This window comes from Saccostrea cucullata, unplaced genomic scaffold (assembly GCF_032062105.1).
Source record: "Saccostrea cucullata isolate Sc308-1 unplaced genomic scaffold, CSIRO_AGI_Scuc_v1 ctg182, whole genome shotgun sequence".
Classification (NCBI taxonomy): domain Eukaryota; kingdom Metazoa; phylum Mollusca; class Bivalvia; order Ostreida; family Ostreidae; genus Saccostrea; species Saccostrea cuccullata.
The window spans coordinates 182,743-210,138 of record NW_026925642.1 but is presented as its reverse complement, the minus strand read 5'-3'; the positions used below and the strand labels follow the sequence as shown (position 1 = coordinate 210,138).

Genomic DNA, 27,396 nt, shown 5'->3' with positions numbered 1-27,396 from the left:
AATACTACATAACCAGAATTGATTCATGATATTTTATTTTCACCAAGCAAGCAAAGTGCTCCCAGGTTATTATACCATCTTAACAAGTAAAATAGTCAACAATGATTGTTGATAGTGATTGCAAGACAAAGGATTTCACAAATCATCACACAGTAAGACATGACGAGTCTCCTAAAGCTTGGAGTACAGAAACACACATTCATATTATGTCAAAATGGAGACTAAGTTTTTCTGTGACAAGGAATTTTCTAAAATTAGGAATCTGATTTTTCTTTTTTTCATAAATGTGTTGAACACTACAAGAAATTACCTAAAGTTCCAAGAATAATATAAATTTTGGTCTCTATTCTTAAAGTTAAAGCAAATATAAATATCAAAACTCCATATACACTCCTTCTAGAATTCATTCTCTCTGACATCCCCCTTCTCTCAACTCACTCACATACACATATACCCTATCTCTCTCTATGAGAAAAATGATGAGGAAATAGCACCTGTCTATTTACACAGCTATATGAACATGTTTGTGTCTGTACAATTATGACTTGATGAATTAACAATTAGATTACATGATACATACAGATGTCAATATAACTATATACTCTGTAATCCCAAGTAAAGCATGAATGGCATATTTACAGGTTAATATAATTACTTTCCTACGACCTATGTACAATGTTATCAACAAATGATAATGTTACATATTTATATGCAGCCTTTATATAATAATAACAGGATACTTTTCAGTTTTTGCACTTATGGCACAGAAGCCACCACCCATCTACAACTGAATAAGTTGTTCATCTGATTAAACAAGTATACATGTACTTCACATAATTTCTCTGTTTTGTAACATGAAACATAAAAAGTAACAAACAAAATAAAAACAATTGCAGTTTTGAACAAAATCAATACAAAATTTGGCAGTCACAACAAAACAAACATATATTTTAAATGTAAAAGTGATTTCTTCTTGAAATAATATGCATGTATATATACTGGATTTCAGGTAATCACATCTGATACAGGCTTCAGCTGACTTTTCACATCAAATATTGAGAAAATGAAAGAAAGCAAATTACCAGTACCACAATGAGCATGTCCATAAAAGATTCAGAAAGTAAATGGGAATACTTATGCCCAAATATAAAAACGATCACAGACCACAAATGAATGACACAGTGTAATTGGATTTCTGATATTGTTTGGCATTGAGACATTAATTAGCATTAACTGGAGCAGGAGGTTCTGGTATTAATGAGCTGAAAAAGGTTGACACAAAACTCCAAGCAACTGTCAGAGCCCCGGGGGGAGGGGGTTCAGGGGTATCTGTGGGAGTACTTTCTGTTTGTGGTGTATTACTCTCCTAAAAATAAAAGATCCACATTTCATAATCATAACAAAGGACAACATATCTGAATAGTCTCTCTTGAATCATTAATATTTAAAGTTTTTATATAAATAATGCCTACCTCCTCAGCAGGAGTTTCCTCGGCCCCTGGATCCCTGGGAACATTTTCAGGTTGTTGTGGTGGTTCCACTACAATTTCAATCTCTTGTTCCCGATTTCTACGACGTACACCAAACCATCCTGTCTGATATCTGAAGAAGATAACAAATAGAAAATCAACAACAAAAAATCAAACCCTCCCTCATAAATGTTAAAAAATATTCCATTATATACCATAATACAGTTAAATTTGATATCTAGAACACTGATATCTTGAATACCATCGATATGTCACAGTAATTAATAGTCCTAAGAATTTCTTCTTTAAGCAGTTAACCCTCAACCTCTGGAATGATTGGATTTAAGAAAAAAAAATTTCTGGTCCCCTTGAGTTCAAAATAACAAGGTTTGATTGTACTTGAATAAGAAAACAAACTTACAAATAAACCAAAAAGAAAAAAGCAGCAACAGCCAGAAATCTGGTGAAGTTTGAGTAGAAATAAACAATGCTGATCAGGACGAGGAATCGACTGAAGGTGTAAACGTAATCTAGCCAGTCTCTGGGACCGAAAAACTCCTCATCGTCATCCTCTTCCAGGCCTCCTTGTGCGTTCATCACTTGATTAGCGTTGTCTGGTCTGGGAGCGGGGCCCTCCTGATTGTTTTGTCTGGGGGCCTCATTCTCCTGATCCGTAACAACTTGGGGGGTTACAGGTTGAAACGTTCCTGTCTGATAGCTGCAAGTAATTTGTTTAATGTTAGGAATTTGCAGAAGCTGAGTTTGGAAAAAAAAACTTGAAAAAATTTAGCAATCATCTTGCTCTATTTTGGTAATAATTTTAAAAAGAAATATCTTTAAAAGAGTTGTAAGAAATTAATTTGTAATATAATGCTGTCAATCTTCTCCCAATACCCCATAACATGTTTTTGCTGTTATTTTTACTTTTAATTTTTAGCCAGATTTTAAGAGAAATGGACAACTTCTGCTTTGCCACCATATTCCATAGGGTAAAATACAAGTTATAAAATTTGGATGAAGAAGAACATTCTTTAAGATCACAGATGATAGTCTAAATAGATTATTACTATCACATTCTCATAATGTTAACTGGTTGTGCAAATATATACAGTGGACCCTCAGATATCCAGACGCCAGATATCCGGATGCTTCAGTATCTGGACGACTTTTCTTCTAAACAGAATTTTTTTTTTGTTATTTATTCCTTTTTAACTGGTAATTCAGATATCTGGACACTTCATATATATCCAGACAAATTGACTAGGACCAAAGCATCCGGATAAATGAGGCTCCACTGTACTGGTAATATGGTATGTTTATTCAGTCTCTGCATATTTATTTTTATGCTGGATGCAAAAAATATCTGTTAGCAAACTTCAAACAGATAGTCTCAAATTTTCTTGGTTGAGTTAAATATATGATGATATTCACTAAATCTGTTAAGATACTCTTTTTACAGTTATATGTTATACTTTATGTGCACAAGTCAATAATGAGACAATTACCTCCCTTTTAAATTAATAATATGAAATGATTGTGTCATGTTTTCGGTTTTAAACTTAGTAATGTACAATTTACTTACTATTGCATGTACTGTGTAGTCATTTGGTAGTAGTAATTGTGCATCATCATCATGTACTGTTCTTGGGTGACAGCCATACCAGGGGCATTAGGCATCATCATGTACTGCTCTGGGCCCATGGCATTAGGCATCATTGGGGGAGGTGATTGTGTGGGGGGTGTTGTGTTGGAACTGCTAATAACATAGAAAACAAGTTTATAAGCATAGCTATCGCCTATGCGATGAGAATGTCAAGGTAAAAAAAAAAATGGTACAGCTGATAATAGTATCAGCTGACAAAAGTTGATAACTCTACTTACTCTAGGTCTAATAGTATTAATGAGCCAGAAACGAGAAAGAAAACCTAACAATCAGACCAGATGGACGGACATGAATGCCAAAACATAATACATCCCATCTTAAGTCAGGTGCATAAAAAGAAAACAATTACAAGGTTAAGGAATACTACAGATTGTATACCTGGTTATGTTGGTTGGCTGGCTAGTCTGACTATGATTGATTCGATGGCGTAGTCCTTCAGAGCTATGTGTGCTTCTTGATGTGTAGGAGGAAGAAATGGTACTGCTTACAGTTTTTTCCTTTATATGAAAGCAAATAAAATCATCGGAAAGTTGCCAAAATTAATTTACTTGAAATTACTTAGGAAAATAATTTATAGAGATATTACAGTCAATCTTACATGAGGTTTAGGAGATTCATTAGCATTTTCCATGGATGGAGAACAAACTAAATGGACTGTATGGTGAACTTTTTCTTCATTCTGTAAGAATACAAAAATGATTAAATATCCATCCTCATTGTGAATAGTGTTCATTTTACTGCAAAATTTACTTATAATCCAAAATGATCTGATTCTGTCCTAAACAAACTCAATTAGAACCGATAATCACTGGGTAAAAAATTGAATATGCAAAACGACACCCCAAATGTGTGGTTATACCCAGCGAAATTGAAACTTTTCATGAAATCACCAATATGCCTTGACTGTAAGTTGAAATATTTTATAACTCAAACATTTGATCGACATTGATTATCAGCTTTTTTGTATGGAAAATGTGCATATTTAAAACGAGATAGGAAGTTCGTTATATGAATTTATTTTACCTAATTTTGACCATTTAAATTTTACAAAATGAATTCAATATTTTTAGATATTTTGAAAAAAATAAAGTGATTCAGAAATACTTTGGAACGTTCAACCTTATTTCATTGGATATTGCACGAGTATATTAGAAATGAATGCATGTAACAAAATTCAATTTTACTTCACAGGTGTAGAAATCCTCCTTAATGAAGCTTACATCACAAACATTGAGTATTTTATTTTAAATTCAGTACCTGGATGATAATTTCTTTCAATGTCATTTCATCGGCTAACAACTTTCCAGAGTATATTAGCCTTTGCTGTGTTTCTTTCTGAAAGTTAAGAACATTAAAATGTAGTAACAGTATTATGTTGATAAATGATGTTGATTAATAATTATGGTGCCTGATAGTTTTTATTTATAATTTATTTTTTAATACTTATAGAGCACTTTTTAACTCTCTAACATTGCATCATCTAATATGAATTATCAATTATTCGCTTCAATCAAAACGTATATTCATTTTGCTATATTATATGATCAGGGAGTAGACTTTCTAAAATCAACAAAATCTATATTTACACTCCATAGGTAATGTCCTTTTAAAGTGCGATAAAAGCCTCTAGACTACTAGTTAGAATAATCTAACTGTGTCTCGGTACAAGCCCTCACCACAGGTAGAATACGTCCCATATACTTGCAATCAGGGCTTTTAAAATTGCCTAATGTTAAAATTTTTTTCCAGAAAGGTGTAAATTTCCCAAAAAAAAATATTAATTAAAAAATAAAAGTCCATCAAACTTAATCGCAAAAAAAAAAAACCCAAACAAAACACATTTGCAAATGAAAGAAATGGTCTTTCTTTTATTTGTAATTAATTACAAAATTTTGAATATAACCTGAGCATTATGAACAACTTTCCAATTTAATTTGATTAATTTTTAAGCAAGATGCTATGGCATTCACAATTTTGAAAGCGATCATCATAACAATACACTTAGCAGTTGCTTATTTGTTTCTGCCCATAGGCAGGTGTGGGGGTACTTTCGTTTTATGTTCGCTGCAATCACACATGAAGGGCTGATCCACACATTGCAAATTTTTGAGGCACCCTTGCTTTTCAAAAATATAGCTCGAAAGTATGGCAAATGCATTTACCCCTGTTTGAAATTCACAATTCTGGAGAAATCAATCATAATGATCGCTTAATACCCAAATAAAATTATAATGATTATATATAATCTAATTGTAGTAGTTTCTTTTGGTAGAGGCACTCCAATTGCGGCAGAGAAGAAGATTTTCAAAGAATTCGCAATAAAATCGTGGCATGAAAATTCACAATTTTGTCAAAATTCTATGTACAAAACCATTCGACAACCATGTATTTACCTTGATTATCAAAAGTATTCCAACAAGAAAACATTTTTTTTCTAAAAATTAAAATCGAGTTAACCCTTCAAATGCATTTTTTAATAGATGAATTTAATTATATTATTTTTAATCCTAATACATTTTTTAATTCTGCATACTGCAATGTGTTTTGTTGTAACTGTTTTAAAAATAATTTAAACGTATTTCTGTTGTTGTCTTACTTTTATTCCAAGCTGCATGAATTGTTTTATTTTTCAACATCATAAAAATCGTGTTCCAAAACGTTCCATGAATATTACACGACCATGAAGTCACATGACTTTGTACCAAATTTGGAAATTGGTTCAGTGGTTGCAGAGAAAAGCTGAAAATGTTCAAATGTTAACGGACGGGAATCTAGGTCCTTGAGTTTACTCAGGTGACCTAAAAATGTATACAATTACAGTGCAGAGTATCTTGTTATGTAGTTTCGACAAAAACCAGCATTTTGGTTTCAAAAATAGACATTTCATTTAAACATTAGTAAGCTGCACCTAGAAACATACCCGCGCTTCGGCATGTTCAGTTGTATTGGTAAAAAGTTGCCCATGTGATCGAGGAGGTGTTGTGGATGACTGTCACGCAGTTGACATATCCGCTATATCAACACTCAAAGATAGTAATACAAAGCTATACTTTCATAAAATGTTTGTAAAACCAGAGTTAGCATTGATGATAAAATGCTAGAAAAGCAAAATTTGAGGATTTTTTTTAAAATGAATTTGTGTTATCCAACTTTTCCCAAAATGACGATAATTTTCCCAATTTGAACGGCCCCGGCCCCAGTCCCAAAAAGTGGTGTGAGAGCCCTGTGCAATGTTGCAATTCAGAGCGGATCCGCTCCGAAATGATTTTGAAGAATATAAAATGATTTGCACTGGAAATAACTACCAAAATAATCAAAAAACTTTTTTGAGATTGCTTATGCCTTTTATCCCAAAAAATAATCCATATAAATACGAAAATCTAATTAATTTTCTCAACGTTTTTCTCTCGCTTCAAATTTACCTGCCATGTTTACATTTCTCTAATGTTCCTAGTAAATGCACTAACAAGTGTGTTTCTTTTGCTACATTAAAAGCCTTTAAACCGGGTCTACAACATCTTTTAACGAAATTATTAAATTAAAATTATTAAATTAAATAAAAGCATTGAACTGTAAATTATAGATGTTCAATGCATCATAACACTGACAGCTGTGCAGACAAATTTTCATAACGTACTAATGTGCTTTTGAATTTGCCATTCCTGCTGTCTACGATATGACATGTTGAGTTTCAAAAATTTACAATTCAACACCTAGTTATCACCCCTTTAGCCAACAGATACACAGCATAGTTTTAACACTCACAGGGTTACTAGGGTAGACGACCTCTAAATGCCTCTTCAACTTCTTCACTGTCCATCCTAACATACATTCAACCGTGTGATCCTCGACTCTCTGGTTAGGAGCACGAATGACCAAAGTCACGGGTACATTTATATCCATCCTATTAGACCTATAGAAAACAAAAGTGGAAGTAAACAATTACAACTGAATTAAGCTGCAGTAAAACTAGCTTTGCGGGTGTCTTTTATTTCAATAATTCTTTTGATAATTAAAGATATCAGTATTTACCAATGACATACAATTAAAACAAATGAAAATCACCTTCCTTACTTGCTCAATTAGACTGTGTTTTGATAAGAAATGTCGAACTTCAATATGACGTCACTAAGCTAAAGTTGGCGTTTTTTGATTGGATGGAGTAAAAACTTTTAAACCAAAAGTAATATTTATCACATATATAATTTTGTTTTAGCTTCAATCAATCTTTGTGAAATCTAATTTTATTCATCTTTTAAAATAATTATTTTCCACGGAATTTTCCGACAATCAACGACACTACAATTATTAGAATATCGAACCCGATTCTTAAATAAAAAAAAATATATATATACATAAACGGATCAATGATTGAAGTCCGAATTTTCTGTTGGCCCATGAATTATCGTTAAATTTTGTTCTGCTTGACATTAAATGTTTTCCCTAAAAATTATCGTTTTTTGGACTGTCAGATAGAGCTTATTGCATCGGGATCAGATGCCCTTTGTAAAGTCTAGAGAGATTCCGATCCAGGTTATGTAAACTTTCTTTTTGACAATGGAGACGACACGCGTAAAGGAAATATTACAGAATTTTATATCAGGGATAACTTCTGCTGAAGAATGCTTTTGCTTAATAGTTTCACTTGATGGATACGATTCTACCAGACAACATTTTTTGGAGTACATTGACGCTTTACAGCTCACAAACACAGAAAAGTACCATCAACTTTGCAACATTTATGTAAACTACTTTGAAAAGCCTCCTTCTGACACGTTCACGGATCCAATAGGTTGTAGTGTTGAGAATGGATATTTGACGAGTGACTTTGGGTATGAATTAGATGTAGAGCTTGCATCTGCGCTTTCTATAGAACAGAAAGAAAACCCAGAATCTTCATATGCCAGTATCCTGCATGTCAAATCAAATAGATCTAGTGTATCTAATTCAAAAAGTGAAGTAAAGAAAGCTCAAGTCCAAATTACAGAAATATCTAAAGCTTCCAACAACACAGCATCAAATCAATCTTCCAAAAAGAAGAAAAAGCAAGGCAGGGCAAGTAGTAAGAGTTCGGATAAGCAGCTGCAAAGACCTGTACTATACTGGCTCAGGAGAGACCTTCGCCTGTATGACAATCCAGCACTATGTGCAGCAGCCAGCATGAACTCACCTGTAATATTAGCTTTCCTTTGGTCAGAGTCTGAAGAGGATCCAGACAATGTTGTGGCTGCTGGGGGTGCAACAAAATTATGGCTACACCACGCTTTGAAGGAATTAAACAAATCAGTTGCCGACAAATATGAAAATGAAATAATATTCAGAAAAACAGACTCATATCAGAAAGAAATTATGAAATTGATGGATGAAACTGGTGCTAAAACATTTATCATTAATGATATTTATGAGCCATTTCTCAAGCAGAGAGATGACAAAATTTGTGAACAGCTTCAGAAAAGGGGAATCAACTGTAAACGTTTTCCTTCCTACTTGTTACATGAGCCAGACTCAGTGTCCACCGAGTCCCTTGGGATGAGAGGTATTGGCTCAGTGACTCACTTCATGGAGTGTTGTAGACAGTCCTCTACTCAGCCCATAGGACATCCTCTGGAGGCCCCCGGGACACTGCCCAGACCTGAACAGTATCAAATCAGCATGTCTCTATCTGACTTAGGACTGGCAAAGATGCCAAGGAGAAAAGATGGAACTATTGTAATTTTTTACCTTAATAGTAGTGTGATTCATTTGAAACACATTTTAAATAATTTTATTTGCACTGTTGTCAATTTGTATATTACAAATGTATATGTTAAGTCCATTATCATGCAGAATCAGATTTCTCATATTTCTGGAAATCAAAAGATTTTTTTGCAGAAGCTATATTTCTGTTAAATTTTATAGACCATCTTTCATGTCTTTACAAATATTAATCCCCAAAATCAAATTTTACAGGGACTAAGATCCATGCTAAGAAGGGGACTTTAAAGAAGCAATTTTCAAGGGGAAAAAAGGACTGAAATCTGATTTTTGGCTAATTCATCTAATATAGTCTAAATCTGACAGATAATTTGGGACAATTTATTAAATTTTATGTAGGGGAACACTACTATGATTGTAAGCAATTAAAAAATTGTACAGTATTCTACATATGATGGAAGTCATTAATATATTTGAATATTTAGATTCGTTAACATGCATCTCATATCTTTAGATAAACTGGGCAGCACCTATTGTAGAAAAATGGGATTTTGGAGAGAATGGAGCTTGGAATGCTTTAGAGCTCTTTTTGTCTGAAGGTAAACATTCATCTTCTATGCCTCTAGGGGTATATATTAACTGTATTAATTTAAATTCAATAAATTGGCTAGATTTGTTTCCTTAACCATGTTCCTGTTTTTGTAGGTGTGAGGAAATATGAGAAGGAGTCGTGTCGGGCAGATCATCTGAACACCTGCAGAATCTCTCCCTATCTTCACTTCGGCCAGATCAGTCCCCGCGCTATACTGGAGGAGGCCAGACACATGAAATCCCCCAAGTTCCTCAGAAAGCTGGCCTGGAGAGACCTCTCCTACTGGCTGTTGTCTCTGTGGCCAGATCTCCCGTCACAACCTACCAGGGTCCATTACAGGGTACGACTATTTCATGGAGTTCTTTTTTGACTTTGTAGAGTTGAATAGGAAAATAGTATCAATCCAAATAAACAAAATTTTTTAAATAAGAATTTGGGGAAAAAACCCAAATCAATTCTAGGTCACTCACTCCCTCTCACATCCAAATATATATGATATTTTTTATGGTATTTTTTTCATCAAAGGATCAGGCCTGGAGCAGCAACAGGGATCACTTGAAGGCTTGGCAGAGGGGAAGGACAGGGTTCCCTCTGGTGGATGCTGCTATGAGACAACTGTGGTTAGAGGGGTGGATCAATAACTACCTCAGGCACGTGGTGGCTTCCTTCCTCATATCCTACCTCCGTATTCACTGGGTGGAGGGATACAGGTGGTTCCAGGTATAAACATGATTTATTTATATCTTGCATTGATGGTTAATTTTATTGATTTTTAAAAACATATTTTGAATTTGATTTAATGTCTTTAAAAGAAGAGTATACCAGTATATTTTTTTCCCCTGACAATATCATAGCACAGTTTTTTGACTATTCATTACTGTATTATAGGAGTAAAATAACAATAAAAATGCTATATCACTTATTTGAAGATTAAACCTAATGTTTTCACACTGTCTTATGATAAAATTTCTCACTGGATTACAAAATAACTGTAACTGCATGTACAATTGGAACTATAACAACAAATAAAATTACTCGTCATTGTCTTTCATTTAAACTTGGTGTAAAATACTTCAAATATTTTATTTAATGCAAAATTAGTGTGTACAATGAATACAGAAATCAATATAATCTTTTATTTAAAGAAAGGGTCTTTTTGACACTGTATTGTCAGTACTAATTCATGGTAAGCTTTATAAAGAGAGTAATTCTAAAAGACTGAAGTAAATTGAAGGATTTCAACAAACGATTACTTATTTAAGGATTTTTGTAGAAGAAAGCACTGAGATTTATTGACATTATGAATTATTTAGGACACTCTGCTGGATGCTGATGTGGCTATTAACGCCATGATGTGGCAGAATGGTGGTATGAGTGGTCTGGACCAGTGGAATTTTGTCATGCATCCCGTGGATGCGGCCTTGACCTGTGACCCAGATGGGGCTTATGTTAGACGCTGGTGCCCAGAGATCGCCTCTCTCCCTAATGACTTCATACACCAGCCCTGGAAATGTCCCCCCTCCATTCTCAGAAGATGTGGTGTAAAATTAGGTGAGTTCCATACATGGATCTTATTTAGGGTATCCTTAAAAATTTGTGTAAAAAATCAGATATTTTAGCTCATAAGGGTAAAATTGGATCCTTATTGAAGAAATTAAATTGACTCATGGAATATGGCAAATGTACTTGAAATTTTTTGGATATTATTCATTCCCGATTTCCTACAAAGCAATATGATACGGGAATTTATTCTGTAAGGCTTAAAATTTGATGCTTTTGAAGCTTGTCCCAAAATTTTTAAACTGGATATGGACTGAACCCATCAGATTTTTTATTCTATATAATAAGCTCTTTCTATTTAATTGATTTCTACAGGAGAGACCTACCCTGCCCGAGTCCTGACAGATCTGGAACAAGCCAGGGAGCAGTCATTGTCTGACGTCGTAGCTGTACGCAAAAAACACCCGGAGTACGTAGACAGGCGGACAGGTAACGACCTTGTACCACTCCCCAATGGCCTCTGTCTGCCAGTCATCACAAGAATGGAGTTTAAATACAAATCACACCACCCCGAGGCTAAGGACAACCCCCACACAGCGGTACTCAGGGGGTACAGGTCAAGGAAAAGGGACGAAGCCATTGCCTTTGCCAATGAGAGAGACTTTATGGCAAGCACGATGAACGAATGTATGAAGATGAATGAAAGGAAACTCAGAGCAAATAATCTTCAGTCCTTTTCTTGACGTTGTGTATAGAGGATGAATCATTTCTTAGCTTTCATGGATAACACTGCAGCTGCTTTATTGTTTAAATCTAAATGAAATAATCCTGTGATATGTTAGAAACCTGTGAATGTTTATGAACTTGTGGAGGAAGCTCTCCTGAAATAATGCCTAATGCCATGAGTAAATTATTTATCTGGTTGAAGTGAATGATGAGATTGCTGTTACATAATTGTTGATACCAGACAGATTCTAGACATTACTCATGATCAGACTTGTTAACTCTCTTTTGCCCTGAGAAAGAAATGTAATACAGTAATTAAGGGAGCCAACTGGGGTTTTATTGTGTGAAAACTACAATAGAGAAACTCTTTAATTTAATAACATATGTTACTTACACTGACTTCAGTGTACATACCAAGTTTGGGGAAAATCTACCACCCTGGTATTTTATTGGACTGTCTCAAAATACAGGTACATTTACTATAGGATTACTTTTAGTTTAGAAAGTGCCAATTTTTCACAATTTAAAGCAAATTATACAAATACTACAATTGGAGTACCTGTACTATAAAATATGAAAGATACAAGGAATTTATACAAAAAATCATAAAAATGATTAAAAGAATCTCAAATTCCTATGTTTTATATTGCAAGAGGTTTTGACATTTTTATGACCCCCTCTTCAAGAGCTTCAGTTTATCATAATGTCAAAAGCACGCTATTACAATGTCAATCTTCTTGGTAGTCAGTTGAAAAATCACTTCAAAATCAGTTATATAAAATTGTTATTAATTTTTTTTAACCTATAATTTCTTAATTTTGTTAAATTTTATTAATTATTTAAAAAAAGGTTGCTTTAAAACAGAATGAATGCTTCCTTTTACTATGATATGCAAAGAATTGCACAATGGAAACCCCAGTCGATCCCCTTTAAGCAACTTTTTTCACTTAAGGTAAGTCACTCCTGAAATTTATTAAATCAAGGATTTTTTGAGAAGTATATTTTGGATAAGTACTCATAAAGTGTAACACAAAATCGCAAAGAAAATAGGGGGTCAGTGTGCATCCTACTGATCTATCTCTTTGGTTAATTACTTAACCCTTATTATATTTGATCAGATGTAAGCATGGCAATAAATATAATCTTATTTTACGTAAAATAGTTTGAATAATATTTATCATTAAACAGATCTTGCAAATTAATGGGTGTAAATTATTGTGTGACCTTTTTGCACTAAAATATAACATATTTGGTGTATTAAAAAACTTAATAGGCAATAAAAATTTTCTTATATCAAACTTTTTACGACTTAAGTGCTGATCAGTCACAAGTATCGAGTAGTTTAAAATAATGAAAAAAAGGTGGGGTCAGTGACGTTGATTTTGAAATATTTGTCAAAATATTTGATTTTCAGGCAAAAAATGGTGTAAATTTGATCTTGACTTCTTTAATATATTTTCATTTTTTGGAAAAGTTTGTTGAGGGAAGGTGTAAAAGTCTAAGAATATAAATTAAGACCTATATTAAATATTTTTAGCAATATCAAAACGGAAAATATTCTCCGAGTAAAAGTATGTGAGGGTAAATTTCCATTACATTAAATTTTATAAATGTGCAGATTTGCAGAATTTTCCGCTAAATATCCTTCCACCAAAAGAAATAGTCTCTCATAAATCTTGCTTCTTTGTAGATTTTTGAGCAGTTTTTTCATTGAATGTTAAAAAATTTACATTGTTGAATTTAGATGTTATAAAAATTGAATTTTAATAAGTAGTTTTGAAGTAAAAGCTTCTGCGTGAACTTTTCTAAAAAGCTGACGAGTGACTTACCTTAATTAACAAAATTTTGAAATTACATGTTGAAAAATTTAATTTCAACTTTTATTACTGATTTTTAAAACATTTTTTTAGCTGTCAGATAGGTAGATTGATGTTATTGTTTTAGGGTGTTATTGAAGTAAATTTAGAAAATCTTCTCTATTCATGGGTATTAAACATACTAACTATATAATTATACATCAGACCTGTTTACTCTTACGATTTCGCCTTATTTTGTACGGATTTTTAGTTTAAAGTACGTCTCACGTTTTGCCATTATGAAAATATGGAGATAAGAGATACACTTGTTTAGAATTGAGAAGTTAGTTTTCGTAATGATCTGTCTGAGTTTCATGCTTTTTAAATCGCTAAAAATAAATTCAAATTCAGTTATGTCGATTTGCCAAAACGCTGTGGTATAAAATGATCAAGATCATGTCATTAAACCATGTTTTAGTAATCAGAAAAGTAGTTATTCTCCATTTATATATGTAAAATTGATGGAAAGTGAAATCTTACCGGCAAATGCCAAATCTCACGGACAGATCTAATAAAAAATACTGAGAGGCAACGATATGGGTAAACAGGTCTGATACATGTATTGTTATGATAAGCAAGGTTTCCTCTTTCAGCTCTTCTAAAATTGTTAATTTCATGGCCGCAAGGTCAGGAATTCTGTTGTAAGTGCAGGGCTGTATTGATAATATAATGCATCAATTGATTCATTTCTTTGCAAATTTTTTTCTCTGCTCCTGCTCCTGCTCTCTGCTCTCATACTAATTTTATACATACTAGTAGTTATTATGAGCAAGGGCCCTTCTTCCAGAATAGTGAATTTCAAGGCCACAGGGTAAGGGGTACTGTAGAGGGGGCTCTATTGATTATATACTAAGAATGAATTAATGCTTTGGAATCTGCTCCTTGGTATCGACCATTCATAATGAGCAAGAGTGCCTTTTCCAAAATTGTGAAATGTGTGGCCCTATGGTCAGGGGTTCCTGTGGGATTGGGGCACTACTAATTCTTACAAATTACTACTGATTAATGGAAATAATTTTAATTTGTTGTTCCCCTACTCTGCCTATGGGTATTGAGTAACCAAACTAAGTGTGAACTAATGATGAGCAATGGCACCTCTTTCAAAATTGTGAATGTCATGGCCTCCGATTTAAAACACGAACCAAATTCACTATAAGGCCAATTGGTCTCTTGTTATTGTGAGGCAAGAGATACCCCCTTTAAAACTTTTTGGGGAAGGTATGTTCCTCACTTTTTAAAACCGTTGCCACTAGTCTGTGTAATTTAGTTCCAGCCTTCCTAATAATGCGACTCATCAATGAAATGCCAGTTTTTTTTTCTTCAGAAAGTAGATTCTAGATCTAATTACGTCATAAGTAAAAAGACAGTAATCAATAAAACGTCTTGGTATAACAAAAAAGCTCGATTATACAACTTTATTTATGTAACTATTGAAATCTTCAGCTTTTATTGGGAATGAATTAACAGACAGAATAAATGTGCCAAGAAGTTTTACATGTAATTGTGCGTAAATTCTACGAGAAACCATACATCACTAATGTCAATTTCATATAACAGGTGCCGTTGCTTCTACGCACTCGTGTACGTAATATCAGACTCCCTAAACTCAAAGAAAAATAAGTTAAATTGTTTGATACGCTGTACCCCTTTTTGATAATCACGTAAAAGATAAGATCTTAAGCTCCTAAATCATAACGATCACCAGTAAGTTTCGATCCATGGTATATGAGGAAAATGAAACATGGAAATAAGGAACAGTATTCAAGATCAATCGTTTATAAAACAATACAAAATAGGAGCAGAGCAAACAAGGACCTCAAAAACATCAGAGGTGGGATTAGGTGCCATTTTTTTTAAGTTTCCCCTGCCGAAGAAAATCACACCCGCCGTTCACTCCTTATGATGTCTAAAATCGAAAAAAAAAAACCATCGATAATTCAGTGTATCAATAATGGACTAACAGTTTGTATGAAAAACGTCAGTCAGCATTTGACTCAATGATAAATTGTATCTACTGATAATTAAGGTCACTGTATCGACCATAGAACTTACGAAACGAGACTGCTAAAATTCTGGTGTCATCAACTTGTTTGTCAATAATTTACCTCATTTTAGAAATTGTTCATACGCAGAGCATGCTTTTGCGTGTCGAATCAACTGAGATAAATTATACAAACTCCGTATGCAGGTGATGAAGGTGTATTGCTGCACAAGCAAGGGAAGTTGACGATAGAAAAGTTAAAGTCATCACGTTAATCATAGAGCTTGGTTTTTAGATTACCATTAACGTCTTTTTCAAGTAAAATATGAAACAGATGTGTCAGACTCTGGTATATTTTATCTCAAGCTCACCAGAATATATCGTATCGACATAAGAATGGAAATGTTGGAAGACCTGGTCTCCAAAAACAACATAGATATTGCTAATCAGAAACTAATGCATCTTTTTGATGTCAACTTCAGAGTACTTGTGTGCGTACAGTCAGAATGATTTTTAACAAAGTAATTTTGCAAATGACCAATGACAAGGGAAGTAAATTTATGAGTTCCATTTTTATTGAAAAAGCAAATGTCAATGGTATCAAAAAGCCCGGACTTTAATTTAACGTGGGTGAAGAGTTGTGTATAAAGTTGAAAAGTCGCAAGTTTTTAAGCTTTTGATTTTGGTAAAATCTTGTGATTTCAAATTGTTCAAAAATTCCTTGGAATTTTTAAGTATCCTCATCTGATTCACACCACTTCTTGAATAAATTGTTTTACAGTACTCTTGAAAGTTTCGCCTTACAAAGGGATGTTGACGATAGAAAAGTTAAAGTCATCACGTTTATCATAGAGCTTGGTTATTAGATTACCATTAACGTCTTTTTCAAGTAAAATATCCAAATATGAAACAGATGTGTCAGACTCTGTGGTATCTTTTATCTCGAGCTCACCAGGATATATCGTGTCGACATAGGAATGGAAATTACCATCGTTAATTGACAATACGTCGTCGATATATCTAAATGTTGAGTTGAAGGCCACAGCAAGTGTTTTCTTCTTTCATTGTATAAGATTTTGCACAAATACTGCTTCATATGAATACAAAAATAATTCTGTTAATAACGGGACGCAATTGGTACCCATAGGAATTCTAATAGATAGTTGGAAGACCTGGTCTCCAAAAACAACAAAGATATTGTCAATCAGAAACTCAAGCACCTTTTTGATGTCATCTTCGGAGTACTTGTATGTACAATCAGAATGTTTTTTAACAAAATAATTTCGCAAATGACCAATGACAAGGGAAGTAAATTTACGAGTTCCATTTTTTATTGAAAAAGCAGTTGTTAATGATATCAAAAAGCCTGGACTTTAATTAATCTTTGGAATCGTTGTGTATAAAGTTGAAAGTCGTTAGTTTTTAAGTTTTTGATTTTGGTAATAATCTATATAGCCCCGCCCTAGCACTAAAATTCCTGGAATTTTTATGTATCCATGAATTTACACCATTCTTGAATATATTGTTGCACAGTACTCTTGAAGTTTCTTCTTCACTACTGTTATTAATAAATATCTTACTGAGGAGTAAAGAAAGAGGCTTGGTCGAGCATTTACTGGAACCCTCTATGTAATCTTAAAATGTTTACTCGATATATCATCTAAGATTCATTTACCGGTGTTAAAAAGTAAAATTTAACCAGCTTACGTATACTAGTACCTTTTTCAATATAGTGTACCTAGAATTTCCCCCAGGAAAGATATTTAGACAACAGAAGTTATCTGGGCCTATCAATTACAAGCTGAGAATGTTTGAATCGATTAGAAATTGATTGATAGAATATGTAGAATTCAATTTTTGTTTTGTTTAACATCTCAATCCATAAAAATAATATGGAATCAGAAGTGTGCAATATGCAGAAGCTTCTGAGAGAGTAATGAGACGGAATTTTCCATCGATGTTGATCCTTGAAATTAATGTTAACCAGTTACTATTTACGACATCTCTTTTTTTTCACGATTCTTTTTCAGACTGATCGAAATACATCCGCTCATACTAATTTTCGCGATCGAGAAAACATTTACATATAGTTTATATACTACATATACGTCGAAAAATTAATTGGTGATCGTACGCTAGTTTTATACTATATATAAAACTGGCGTTCTGTATGAAACAAGCGCCTGTGAAAAGAACACGAGGAAAAGGTCACGAAACTGTTGGATATTTCTCGCTCACGAATAAAAACTGGTTTACAGTAATTGTTCATAACTTGAATTTATTGACTATAATGGTGAAATACAAATAATTTTAAATATAAATAAAAGTGGATTCGCAATTCCTGTAACCTTAAACCTATAAATATTGTAAGAACAAAACAGAATCATCGTTTAATATAGGTTCATCTCTCTAAGTAGAGATAGGGGAATAGGGCACAGAACCCTGTTATATGAATGTAAATAATTAGAGCCTCGAAACTGACGATACTTTATAGATAAAATGGTTAATTAAATGGTAGGTATTCTAAGGTTGTAAAACGGCATGAACGTTGTGTTTTGCCTTTAATTATTATATATATAGGTCCCTTCTTTGAAGTTTAGGTTATTACATTCTTTTATCATATTCACGCGTCTTTGATTAAATTTATTTGAGTTGTCTTCATGCTCTCCTGATATATTTGTTATTTTTGCTTTTTGCGAGTAATTTTTCTCGAAGAAGAGTTCATTTGTTCATTTTATTCAACAAAGTAGATACAAAAATTTCACTGACAATCATAAATTCAAAGGCGAAAAAACACACAGACAGAATCTTCCTGAAATAAGAAATACTAAGTATCACTTATATGATTATGGCAAAACAAAAAAAAAATCATGTTGATTTGCTAATATTTTGCTCTGCATAACATCACAGTATCCAATGTGACAACGCCCCGGCGACAACTCCCTGGTTATAACAGACAGAAATCCCTCCGCTTCTCCTCATGTTAGAGATTTACAAGATGATACACCTACAATATCAAACATCTATAATTACTGCTATGAATGTTATAACATACGTAAGAACGATTATGTAATGTTCTTGTTTCATACTTATAAGCTGTTCATCGCATTAATTTATATGTATGGACAGAAAACAGACTGCAAGAATGTAGAGATTACAGCATGTTGCATGCTTGCTATGTACTAAAAATATCATATATGTACACCCACCAAGCAATGAGATAAAAATCAAACATGCTCCATGCCTTTACCTAGAAAGATGTATAGCTAAAAACCATTGACATTTAATTGAAAGTTTGAACTTAATGGTCAAGTACACTTCCATTAAATGCATTCGCTTAACAATCCAACAGTAGATCTGTGTTTTAAAAAATAAAAAAAATAGACCTTCCTGTAGAAGAAGTGATGTAAAAGCAAGGCAACACCGCTTAGCAACATTATTTCTCATAAATAAAATTGAGTGAGTATATTGATAGTCTACTTGTGTAATTCAACAGATTACCATCCCAAATTTAATTCAACAGTAAAATAAATGATATGGAAAAACGTTTTATGATCGCAAGTGTTCTAAACCACTTTGAGTAAAAGTGCTTTTACTCAGATTCAATTATTTTTTTTTTTAATTCACCAGTAAATGTTTTGTCAGTGGTACCTTGATTAAAGTGAAACAAATGATGTGAATTCAAACTTGTTGTCTCTTACATCTCTTTCATGTATTTTTTTTTTGTTTTTCAGAAAAAAACAGTTTTCTAAAGGCCTTACTCTGAGTGAAAGTGTCTTTTTGTATAATTCACTGTTTCCAAACGATAAAATAAAATCTTTTTTTAAAATTCACCTCAAAAAATTCAAATTTTTTATCAGTTTCTTCGTTCAACCACTCTGATTGTACATACAAATAATCTGAAGTTGATATTAAAAAAATACCGAAATTCCTTATTGACAACATCAGTGTAGCTTTCGGAGACCAAGTTTTCCAACAAACTGTCTAAATTTCGATTTCAAAATGCTCTCCTTTTTATTTCTTTGAAGCATTTATCAAAAACTCATAAGAAAAGTCTCAACATTCGATATATATGAGGGGTGATCAAAAAGTTCGCGAACTAATTGTATAACTTCAAAAAAGAAATGATATGGGGTTTTAGTGTTGAAAATTTTTCAAAAAAGCCCTCTGCGATTTTAATACGCATTTGATACTATTCTGCCCCTGCACGGATCACGTGATATAGCCTGTCACGTGACATGCTCCTCAGCGTTCTGTCACAGAAAGTTAAAAAAATTTCCGAGTCTTATATTTCTTAGCATGCAAGTTATTTTTTACAACAAAAACAGCCCATTTTAATGTATAATTCACTGTTTCCTCATAATAAAATAAATTCTTTTTTATATCACTGAAAACTGCTTCTTCAATCGGAATCTGAATTTCAAATCTTGTGACTATTTCATTTGATAATTATATTATTGCAGAATTTTTTTCTAACTGTAACCACTTTGATATCAAATTGCTAACAAAAAATCTGAAGTTTGATATTATGCAACAGAAATTCTTCTATTGACAACATCAATTAATGACAAAGTTTTTGGCGGAAGTCTTTTGTCTTCATAGTTATCAAATTAAACTGTCTGAATTTCGATATACAACTTTACAGCTTATGCTCCTTTTTTGTCAAAGCTGATCTTTTTAATATTCATTTGAAGCAGAATTTATTTAAAAAACTCAAATAAGAAGAAGGAAACACTTGCTATGGCCTTCAATTCATCATTCAGATATATTGTCAATGTTTTAAATAATTTGGATGATTTACGGATATAAACATTAAGGACCAAATAACAACTTACTTTCAGCGTTTCCATCTTCAACTTAACCTTTTTTGTAGTAGTATAAAACTATCACCTGTTGTTTATACATCCCATCTTATTCGCTAATCAAGCTTGCTCTGAGGATGAACAATTTTTAAAGCGAAGCACACTGATGAGATGATGTCACAGGGATTTCAACAACCTTGTTAAAACTCGTCATTTTGGGAAGTCTACGCATATAGTCGTTATAATGACTTTGTTAGCATATATGATCATTTGGTCGTATTTTGAATTTGATTACGGGATGTTCTGTCCACCTGATCAATACAGAGGGTTCACGGAAGGTTTACCGAAGCAGACAGATATGTCGCTGTCATGATGATTTCAATAACATTCAAACTCAGCATTTCGTAAACCTTACAGCAAAATATGTGGAGATAACGAGATAACGAACAGTTTAATTCGAGCTCAAAAGTCCATTAAACATTACAAAATAAGAGCAGAGCAAACACCTTCTAAACATCAGAGGTGTAATCAGGTACTAACAACGACATTTGTTTAGGAAAATAACGGTGTTGCGTACTATTTTGGTTAAAATGTCACATACCATTGTTGGTCTATGTTTTTCTACTACGGAATATTCCGTCTCGAGGTTTTTTCCGATCAACAGGGATGCTTCCTCCTCTTCGGCACCCAATCCCACACCTAGAATTTCCAGTGGTCAGGTTTTTCTTTTTGTTATTTTTGCCTTCTTCACATACGGTATTTTTATTGTTTGTATAATTTTCTTGATTGATCACTGTTCTTCATTTTCAACTTTTACATTCATTAAAAAATCTATTTAACAATGCTATGTCTAAGATGATACGTTAAATTTGTTTTAATTTAATTTTTTATTTTACTATGAGAATTCTGTAATAATTACTAAACATACATTTTATAGAGCCAAAGATCTGCAGCTGTGCTGCTATATAAAAACCACATGGCATGAGAAATACACTTTCCCTAACTATTTACAACTGTTTAATGGCAGTGTTGACAAAACAATTAAACTGATACGATAATGAAGATACGCAAGGAAAGCTTTTGAAATTTAATGAAGGATAATGGTTGAATAGATACTGAACCCTCCTTTTACTCTATATTACGTTTAATGCTTTATTGCATACAGACGTTCATACTCATAAGAAGTCGTGAAATACTAATAAAATCCCACAAAACAGATAGAATGTTCATAAATATAGCAATATAGAGTTAACTGAACGACCCATAAACCGTTTTATTTTATTATTTTAAATGTCTTTTTTAATGGCATTTTTACATCAACAGTACTTCTCAATCCTTTCATTCTCTGCAAAAGTTGACTGACTTAGATCTAACGCTAGGGTCATTGACGGACTTTGTTTACACGTTATGGCACTGCTCCTTTTTTAAAAGTTTGCCAGAAAAATGGAAGAAATGAAATAAAATTGAAGATCTGTTGTAAATGGTACAAAGAATGCGCGTCTTTAATTTGCAAAACAAATTGGTAATACATGTACATATTGTACATCTCATACAAACAGCAGATATTCAGTTGGATGTTATAAAATGATTGCAAAAAATGTATTTTGAAAAGCTTCACAAATCGAAGACGCATGGTTTGAACTCATACTAAACACAAATAAACATGAGTGAGATAACGCTTTATCCATTATTGGTTTATATTTCAATAGTGATGCATTGGGAAGGGTTTCAACACAGAATGGAAAAATTCAGTTTGCCTCATGTCGATAAAGCCCTCTCTGAGATTCAAGCAATTTTATCATTCACTACATGTGGTTGCAAAAAGAAATGGAAAAGCAATGATAGTAAGAGATCAGTACAACCAATATAATTTTAAATACTCCAGTGAAATATGTGGAGATAACGAACGGTATTCGAGCTAAAAAGTCCATTAAATATTGCAAAATAAGAGGAGAGTAAACACAGACCTCCAAAACTTCAGAGGTGTTATCAGGTGCCATGGAGAAGTAAGCATCCCCTGCCGACTGGTCACACAAACCGTGTGCTCCTTGTCATGCTCAGGAAAGAAAAAAGGGAAAATCCGTGGACAACTCAGTGTGTAAATAATGGCCTAACAAAAAAAGTCAGTCAGCATTTGACTTAATGATATATAGTTTGTATTTGCTGAAAAGGTCATGGTATCGACCAAAGAACTTGCAAAATGATGACTTTAAAAAAGACTGCTAATATCCTTGCCTTATCAACTTTATTTCTGACTCTTTGTCTTTTACATCATTTTGACAAATAAAGATTTAGACCTTTAGAAGCTTAAGATGTTTCATATGATCCGGGACCTGCCTGTTAAACAAGAACTACACTTCTAATCGTGTCTCCAAAACATTGGTTTAATACGTGTATGTAACTAACAAGAGGGAGCACCGCCATAAAAAGGGTCAAATTTTGAAAAGAAAAGACTGACTTTTGTAATATTGTAAATTTTCAATTTACAGGGAGTGGAAAATGCAAAATTACAGTTGCAAATAAATCAAGCAATTTGCGTTTGATAGGCAGAGAAACAAATAGCAACGTTGGGGATAAGTCAGTGGATGCAACTAAGCGTTTAAAGCTTTTTGTTTATTAAAGCAGTCAGCATAATTAATTATTTTTATTATATCAACAACATACATAAATTCATTACGTTTCCCGTAAATCATTCTCACCTAAACCAAATGGATCCAGATTATGGACGAATCGGGGCGACCGTGATGTACAAAAACAGGCGCTTAATTAACGGGATATCTCTTATCAACGATATCTCCATCTTTTATCAATGATATCTCCTTCTTTGAAAATAGTGTACAGTGATGAATGTACCAGGTGATTTATGAATCAATAAATATCAATTATTCAATTCTATTTGAAGAGTTTCCCAGGATGTTGAAATATTATTTACTCATGATTCGCACACAAAGGAAACGTAATTTAAAGCAATACAGCGCTAATGATTTCCCGTGTCATTGTACAAAAGTAATGTATTTTATAATGTTTCTTTCAAAGTAATTAATTTGTTTGTGAGGAATGTCTGGACTAGGATCCTTTTAGTTGAAAATCCAATGTCTCAAAATTGAATTACAGATAACACTCATTTATATTTTCAATGTATTCAGATTGTAACTTTTATTCCCTTTCCAGTAATTTTGAGAATAATTTCTGAGGAGGAAAATGATGCTCATAGAAAACCATTCATATAATCAATTTCAGAAAAAAATATTACCGGATCATTACAACAATAGATGAATAGATCATCGACAGAGTATCTCTGGTACCGTTCTTGGTACATTTGAACCATAGGCTAGTTAAACTTGAAACAGTCCTAAATCTCCCCTAACAAGTTGTTGTTTGGTCCTTTAAAATACTGTTAAAGTACGACTCATTGCAGGAATTCAAAAGATCTGTTTTCTACGTTTTCTCCGTATTTAAGTTTTTATGAACTGTCAATATGAATATATTATTTTCTCTTTCTGACACACATATAAAGAAATTCCTTAATGGTTGTACGATAACCAGGATCTTGCTAGCAGATAATGAAGCAAAACATTAATTTCTGACAAACACATCATCTGGTGTATTTGTAAAAACTTCAAAGTGACCTACAGACTTTTAAATATTGTCGAAAAATCCATCCCATTTCACTTTGCAATTCTTGTGATTTAGGTTAAGAATAACAACGCCTACGTGATCCAATCATTGAATTTGTGTCAGGTTCATAATGAAAGAACGAACTGTAATCAAGCTTAAAAGTCCTAAACAATACAAATCGGAAGAAGAACAAACACGGGTCTCAAAAAAATACATAAAAAGTGGGATCAGGTGTCATGGAGGTGTAAGCCTCTCCTGTCGACCGGTCACACCCGCCGTGTGTTCCTTGTCATGACCGGGCAAACAGAACACCCGTAGACAGCTTAGTGTACGAGGGGTGATCAAATAGTTCCGAAATAATTGAATAACTTCCATAAAAGAAATGATTTACGGTTTCAGTTTTAAATTTTTTGAAAGTAGTCCTCTCCGATTTTAAAGCCAATCTGCAACCGTTCTGCCCATGCACGAATCACGTGATCTACGCGGTCACGTGACATGCGTTCTTTTCCGACTCTGATATTTCTTACCAGGAAGGTTATTTGTTTTTAATAACAAAACAGTTCAATTGTCAGAAATGACCAAATCTCGGCAATACATGTGTAGTATGGGTGGATAAGGATATCGTTTTCAAAAATTGGCATAGTGAACATCATAACCCGAGTCCTCTGTCTTAGGAATGTCGTTTTTTCAATGTGGATAAAGTATGGATGACCCCTTTTTATCACATCTCATATGTTTCAATTCAAAGTAAACGATAGTTTAGGGATTCAATGATTATATTATTGTTAAGATATTCAACTACTAGTATTTTTCTAACTGTATGTTGTCGATCTTTCATATCAAATTGCTTAACGACGGACACCTCTCTTCCCCAGCTTGCTTTCAGAGGGCAACAGAACAAAAATTATTTTTAAACATCTCCCTTCCTACACTATAACAATCAATCCAATTCATGACTGAATTACTGACAAGTCTTTTGTCTACATAAACTGTGTACAAATTGTTATACATTGTACAGAATTTATCTGTCATAGAGTTTTGTTGTTAGGTTACCATTAATATCTTTTTCTGGTAAAATATCCAAATATAAAACAGATGCTTCAGCCCCTTTGGAATCTTTTATTTCAAGTTCACTGGAATACATCGAGATGACAAATTAATGGAAGTTTACTTTAATTTTATAATTGTTAATACTTGGTCGATATATCTAAATGTCAAGTTGAGAGCCACAGCAAAAGTTTTCTTTTTCTAATGTACATGTATTATAGGTTTTTGAATAATTTTTTCTTCATATGATTACAAAAATAGGTATGCTGATGACGGGATGCAATTGGTATCCAGGGGAATTTTGACAGATTGTCAGAAGGTACAGGAGATTCAAGCTCCAAAGATATTGTCAATCAGAAACCCTAGCATCTATTTTGTACGAAAGACGAATAGGGGCACATAAAAATATTTTTATCTCGTTATTACGAGAAAAGATCTCGTTATAACGAGAAAAGATCTCGTTATTACGAGTTAATTATCTCGTTATTACGAGAAAAGATCTCGTAATAACGAGATAATGTTATTACGAGTTAATCAGTAATTACCCTAATTACGAGAAAAGATCTCATTATTACGAGTTAATTATCTCGTTATAACGAGAAAAGATCTCGTTATTACGAGTTAATAACTTCGTCCTCTTCACACATTTTTATTAAAGAAAAAATTCCAAGATAATGGCATAAATATATATTTATAATCATCTCGTAATTACGAGATCTTTTCTTGTTATAACGAGATAATTAACTCGTAATTACGAGATCTTTTCTCGTTATAACGAGAAAATTAACTCGTAATGACGAGATCTTTTCTCGTAATAACGGATGATTAACTTAATAACGAATGAATTACGATGAAAATGTGGCCCTAAACTCGTAATAACGAGATTTAATTGCGAGATCTTTTCTCGTAATAACGAGATTTAAATAACGTTTTATTACGAGATAATTAACTCGTAATTATGAGATCTTTTCTCGTAATTAAGCAATAACTCTTTTCTCGTAATAACGATTTCAATTACCTCGTAATTACGAGATAAAAATATTTTTTTATGTGGCCCTATTCGTCTTTCGTAATTTTGATATCAGGTTCAGGATATTTTTGTTCACAATCCAAATATTTTAACTAAATTATTTTGCAAATGACCTATGAAAAGGTAAGTAAATTTACGAGTTTATCTTTTATTGAAAAAGCAGCTTTTTGTGATTTCAAGACAACCTAGATTTGAAATTAGCGTGGGGAATGATTGAAAGAAGTATTGGAAAGTCATCGTTTGATGTACATTGTATTTGATTTTGGTAAAAATTTGTGATTTAGATTTTTAAAAGTTTTGGAAATTTAAAGCATCTACGTCTGATACATGTATATAACTTTTATCTAATATATTGTTGTACAGTACACATGGAGTTTCTTAATCGCTGCTTTAAATTAAAAAATCTTCTTAGCTCAAGTTTATTAAAAGAATTAATTAATAATTATGTATTTCAAATTTAGTATTAGTAAAACAAGTACAAAGTAAATGCATCATATATAGCAATTAATCGCGTATGGCCCGGGGACTAATAATCTTAATATGGTTGGGTACATGTAAGTATGAACGCATATACTCTTAAAATCTACATGTACCTAACCTGCATGCAATGACTGATTTAAAAAAAATCTTTTTACAACAATCATGTAACTCCGTCTGAAAGTAATACGAAGCCACTGGGGCGTTTTCTCAGGAATTTTAAACGAAACATTTTTTTAAATAATGAAATTAAACCAAAGTATTAAACGTTTGGGTTAAATAATATCCAAAAACTAAATAGAAAATAAATGTTGATTAAATAAAGAAATTTGGTTCAGTTTTGTCTTTAAGTAAAGAACTTCTGGGGAGACGCATCTTGTAAGAAAAGAATAAAATGAATCGTTCAGCAGAATGTAAACATCTTTTGGTTACATTTAAAAAATACATGCTTGCCCTCTCTCATCAACAGACTAAAATTAGTCTGGTTTAATTTAGTTAAAAAAAAGTCCACAAAAAGATTATTTTTTAATTTCTTTAGATGTCGTAATTTTCTACTTTCTTTTTATAATAGAAAGTTTATTTTTCTCTGACCTTCATCTCTTCATCAAACAAACATTTTTAAAGATGACCTTGATTTTTTTTATTTTTCGAAAGCCGTTGGAGGTATACTGGTTTAGATAACAATGATACAAAGCTTATGATAAAAATTGCAATTGGATAAAAAAAAAACGTACAGGGGCATTGTGTAAACTGTGAACTGGATACACGGATTTAAGTGAAGTTTTGTAGTTGGGAGAGGGATAAATTGATATTTTTCTGATATGGATACAATGATTTTATAGCAGGTGTAACATGCAGTCCTTGAAAAACTGTTTAATTTCAAAATTGTTTATCTATAATGTTCTTTTAATCGAAGAATAACACAAGATTTTACTCGGGAA

At 32.8% G+C, this 27,396-nt stretch overlaps 3 protein-coding genes across 4 annotated transcripts in view; 1 reads left to right on the top strand and 2 right to left on the bottom strand.

Annotated features, from left to right (window-relative positions):
* Positions 1-18: 18 nt before the first annotated feature.
* On the bottom strand, positions 19-7,036 carry LOC134269452 (homocysteine-responsive endoplasmic reticulum-resident ubiquitin-like domain member 2 protein). 2 transcript variants are annotated; one of them, XM_062751649.1, is made up of 8 exons: positions 6,898-7,036; positions 4,390-4,467; positions 3,731-3,811; positions 3,511-3,629; positions 3,052-3,225; positions 1,891-2,187; positions 1,473-1,602; positions 19-1,366 (listed from the first exon to the last, which is right to left on the bottom strand). In XM_062751649.1, exons 1-8 carry the CDS (start codon positions 7,033-7,035, stop codon positions 1,220-1,222), a joined length of 1,164 nt encoding a protein of 387 aa, XP_062607633.1. In that variant the 5' UTR covers position 7,036; the 3' UTR covers positions 19-1,219. The 2 variants fall into 2 exon arrangements, with proteins under 2 accessions (XP_062607633.1, XP_062607634.1); XM_062751650.1 differs by having other exon boundaries at positions 3,052-3,222.
* A 526-nt stretch (positions 7,037-7,562) lies between these two features.
* LOC134269450 (deoxyribodipyrimidine photo-lyase-like) lies at positions 7,563-12,851 on the top strand. The gene is made up of 6 exons (XM_062751648.1): positions 7,563-8,841; positions 9,341-9,425; positions 9,532-9,758; positions 9,944-10,138; positions 10,732-10,969; positions 11,294-12,851. The coding sequence occupies exons 1-6, from the start codon at positions 7,690-7,692 to the stop codon at positions 11,659-11,661; spliced, it is 2,265 nt and encodes a 754-aa protein (XP_062607632.1). The 5' UTR covers positions 7,563-7,689; the 3' UTR covers positions 11,662-12,851.
* A 5,406-nt stretch (positions 12,852-18,257) lies between these two features.
* The window catches only part of LOC134269449 (sex peptide receptor-like), a 44,473-nt gene continuing 35,334 nt past the window's right edge, over positions 18,258-27,396 (bottom strand). Inside the window, exon 3 of the mRNA XM_062751645.1 lies at positions 18,258-18,488. Within this exon, the coding sequence (XP_062607629.1) occupies positions 18,465-18,488 (24 nt within the window). The 3' untranslated portion in view covers positions 18,258-18,464. The remainder of the gene's footprint in view (positions 18,489-27,396) is intronic.

Excerpts from the sequence above, each read along its gene's own strand:
- LOC134269452 (XM_062751649.1), bottom strand. The coding sequence starts at position 7,035 with ATGGATATAAATGTACCCGTGACTTTGGTCATTCGTGCTCCTAACCAG. Across the intron at positions 3,812-4,389 it reads TGAAAGAAATTATCATCCAG|AATGAAGAAAAAGTTCACCA; the intron begins GTACTGAATTTA and ends GTATTCTTACAG. Across the intron at positions 3,226-3,510 it reads CAGCCAACCAACATAACCAG|CAGTTCCAACACAACACCCC; the intron begins GTATACAATCTG and ends CTATGTTATTAG.
- LOC134269450 (XM_062751648.1), top strand. The coding sequence starts at position 7,690 with ATGGAGACGACACGCGTAAAGGAAATATTACAGAATTTTATATCAGGG. Across the intron at positions 10,139-10,731 it reads AGGGATACAGGTGGTTCCAG|GACACTCTGCTGGATGCTGA; the intron begins GTATAAACATGA and ends TGAATTATTTAG. Across the intron at positions 10,970-11,293 it reads AAGATGTGGTGTAAAATTAG|GAGAGACCTACCCTGCCCGA; the intron begins GTGAGTTCCATA and ends TGATTTCTACAG.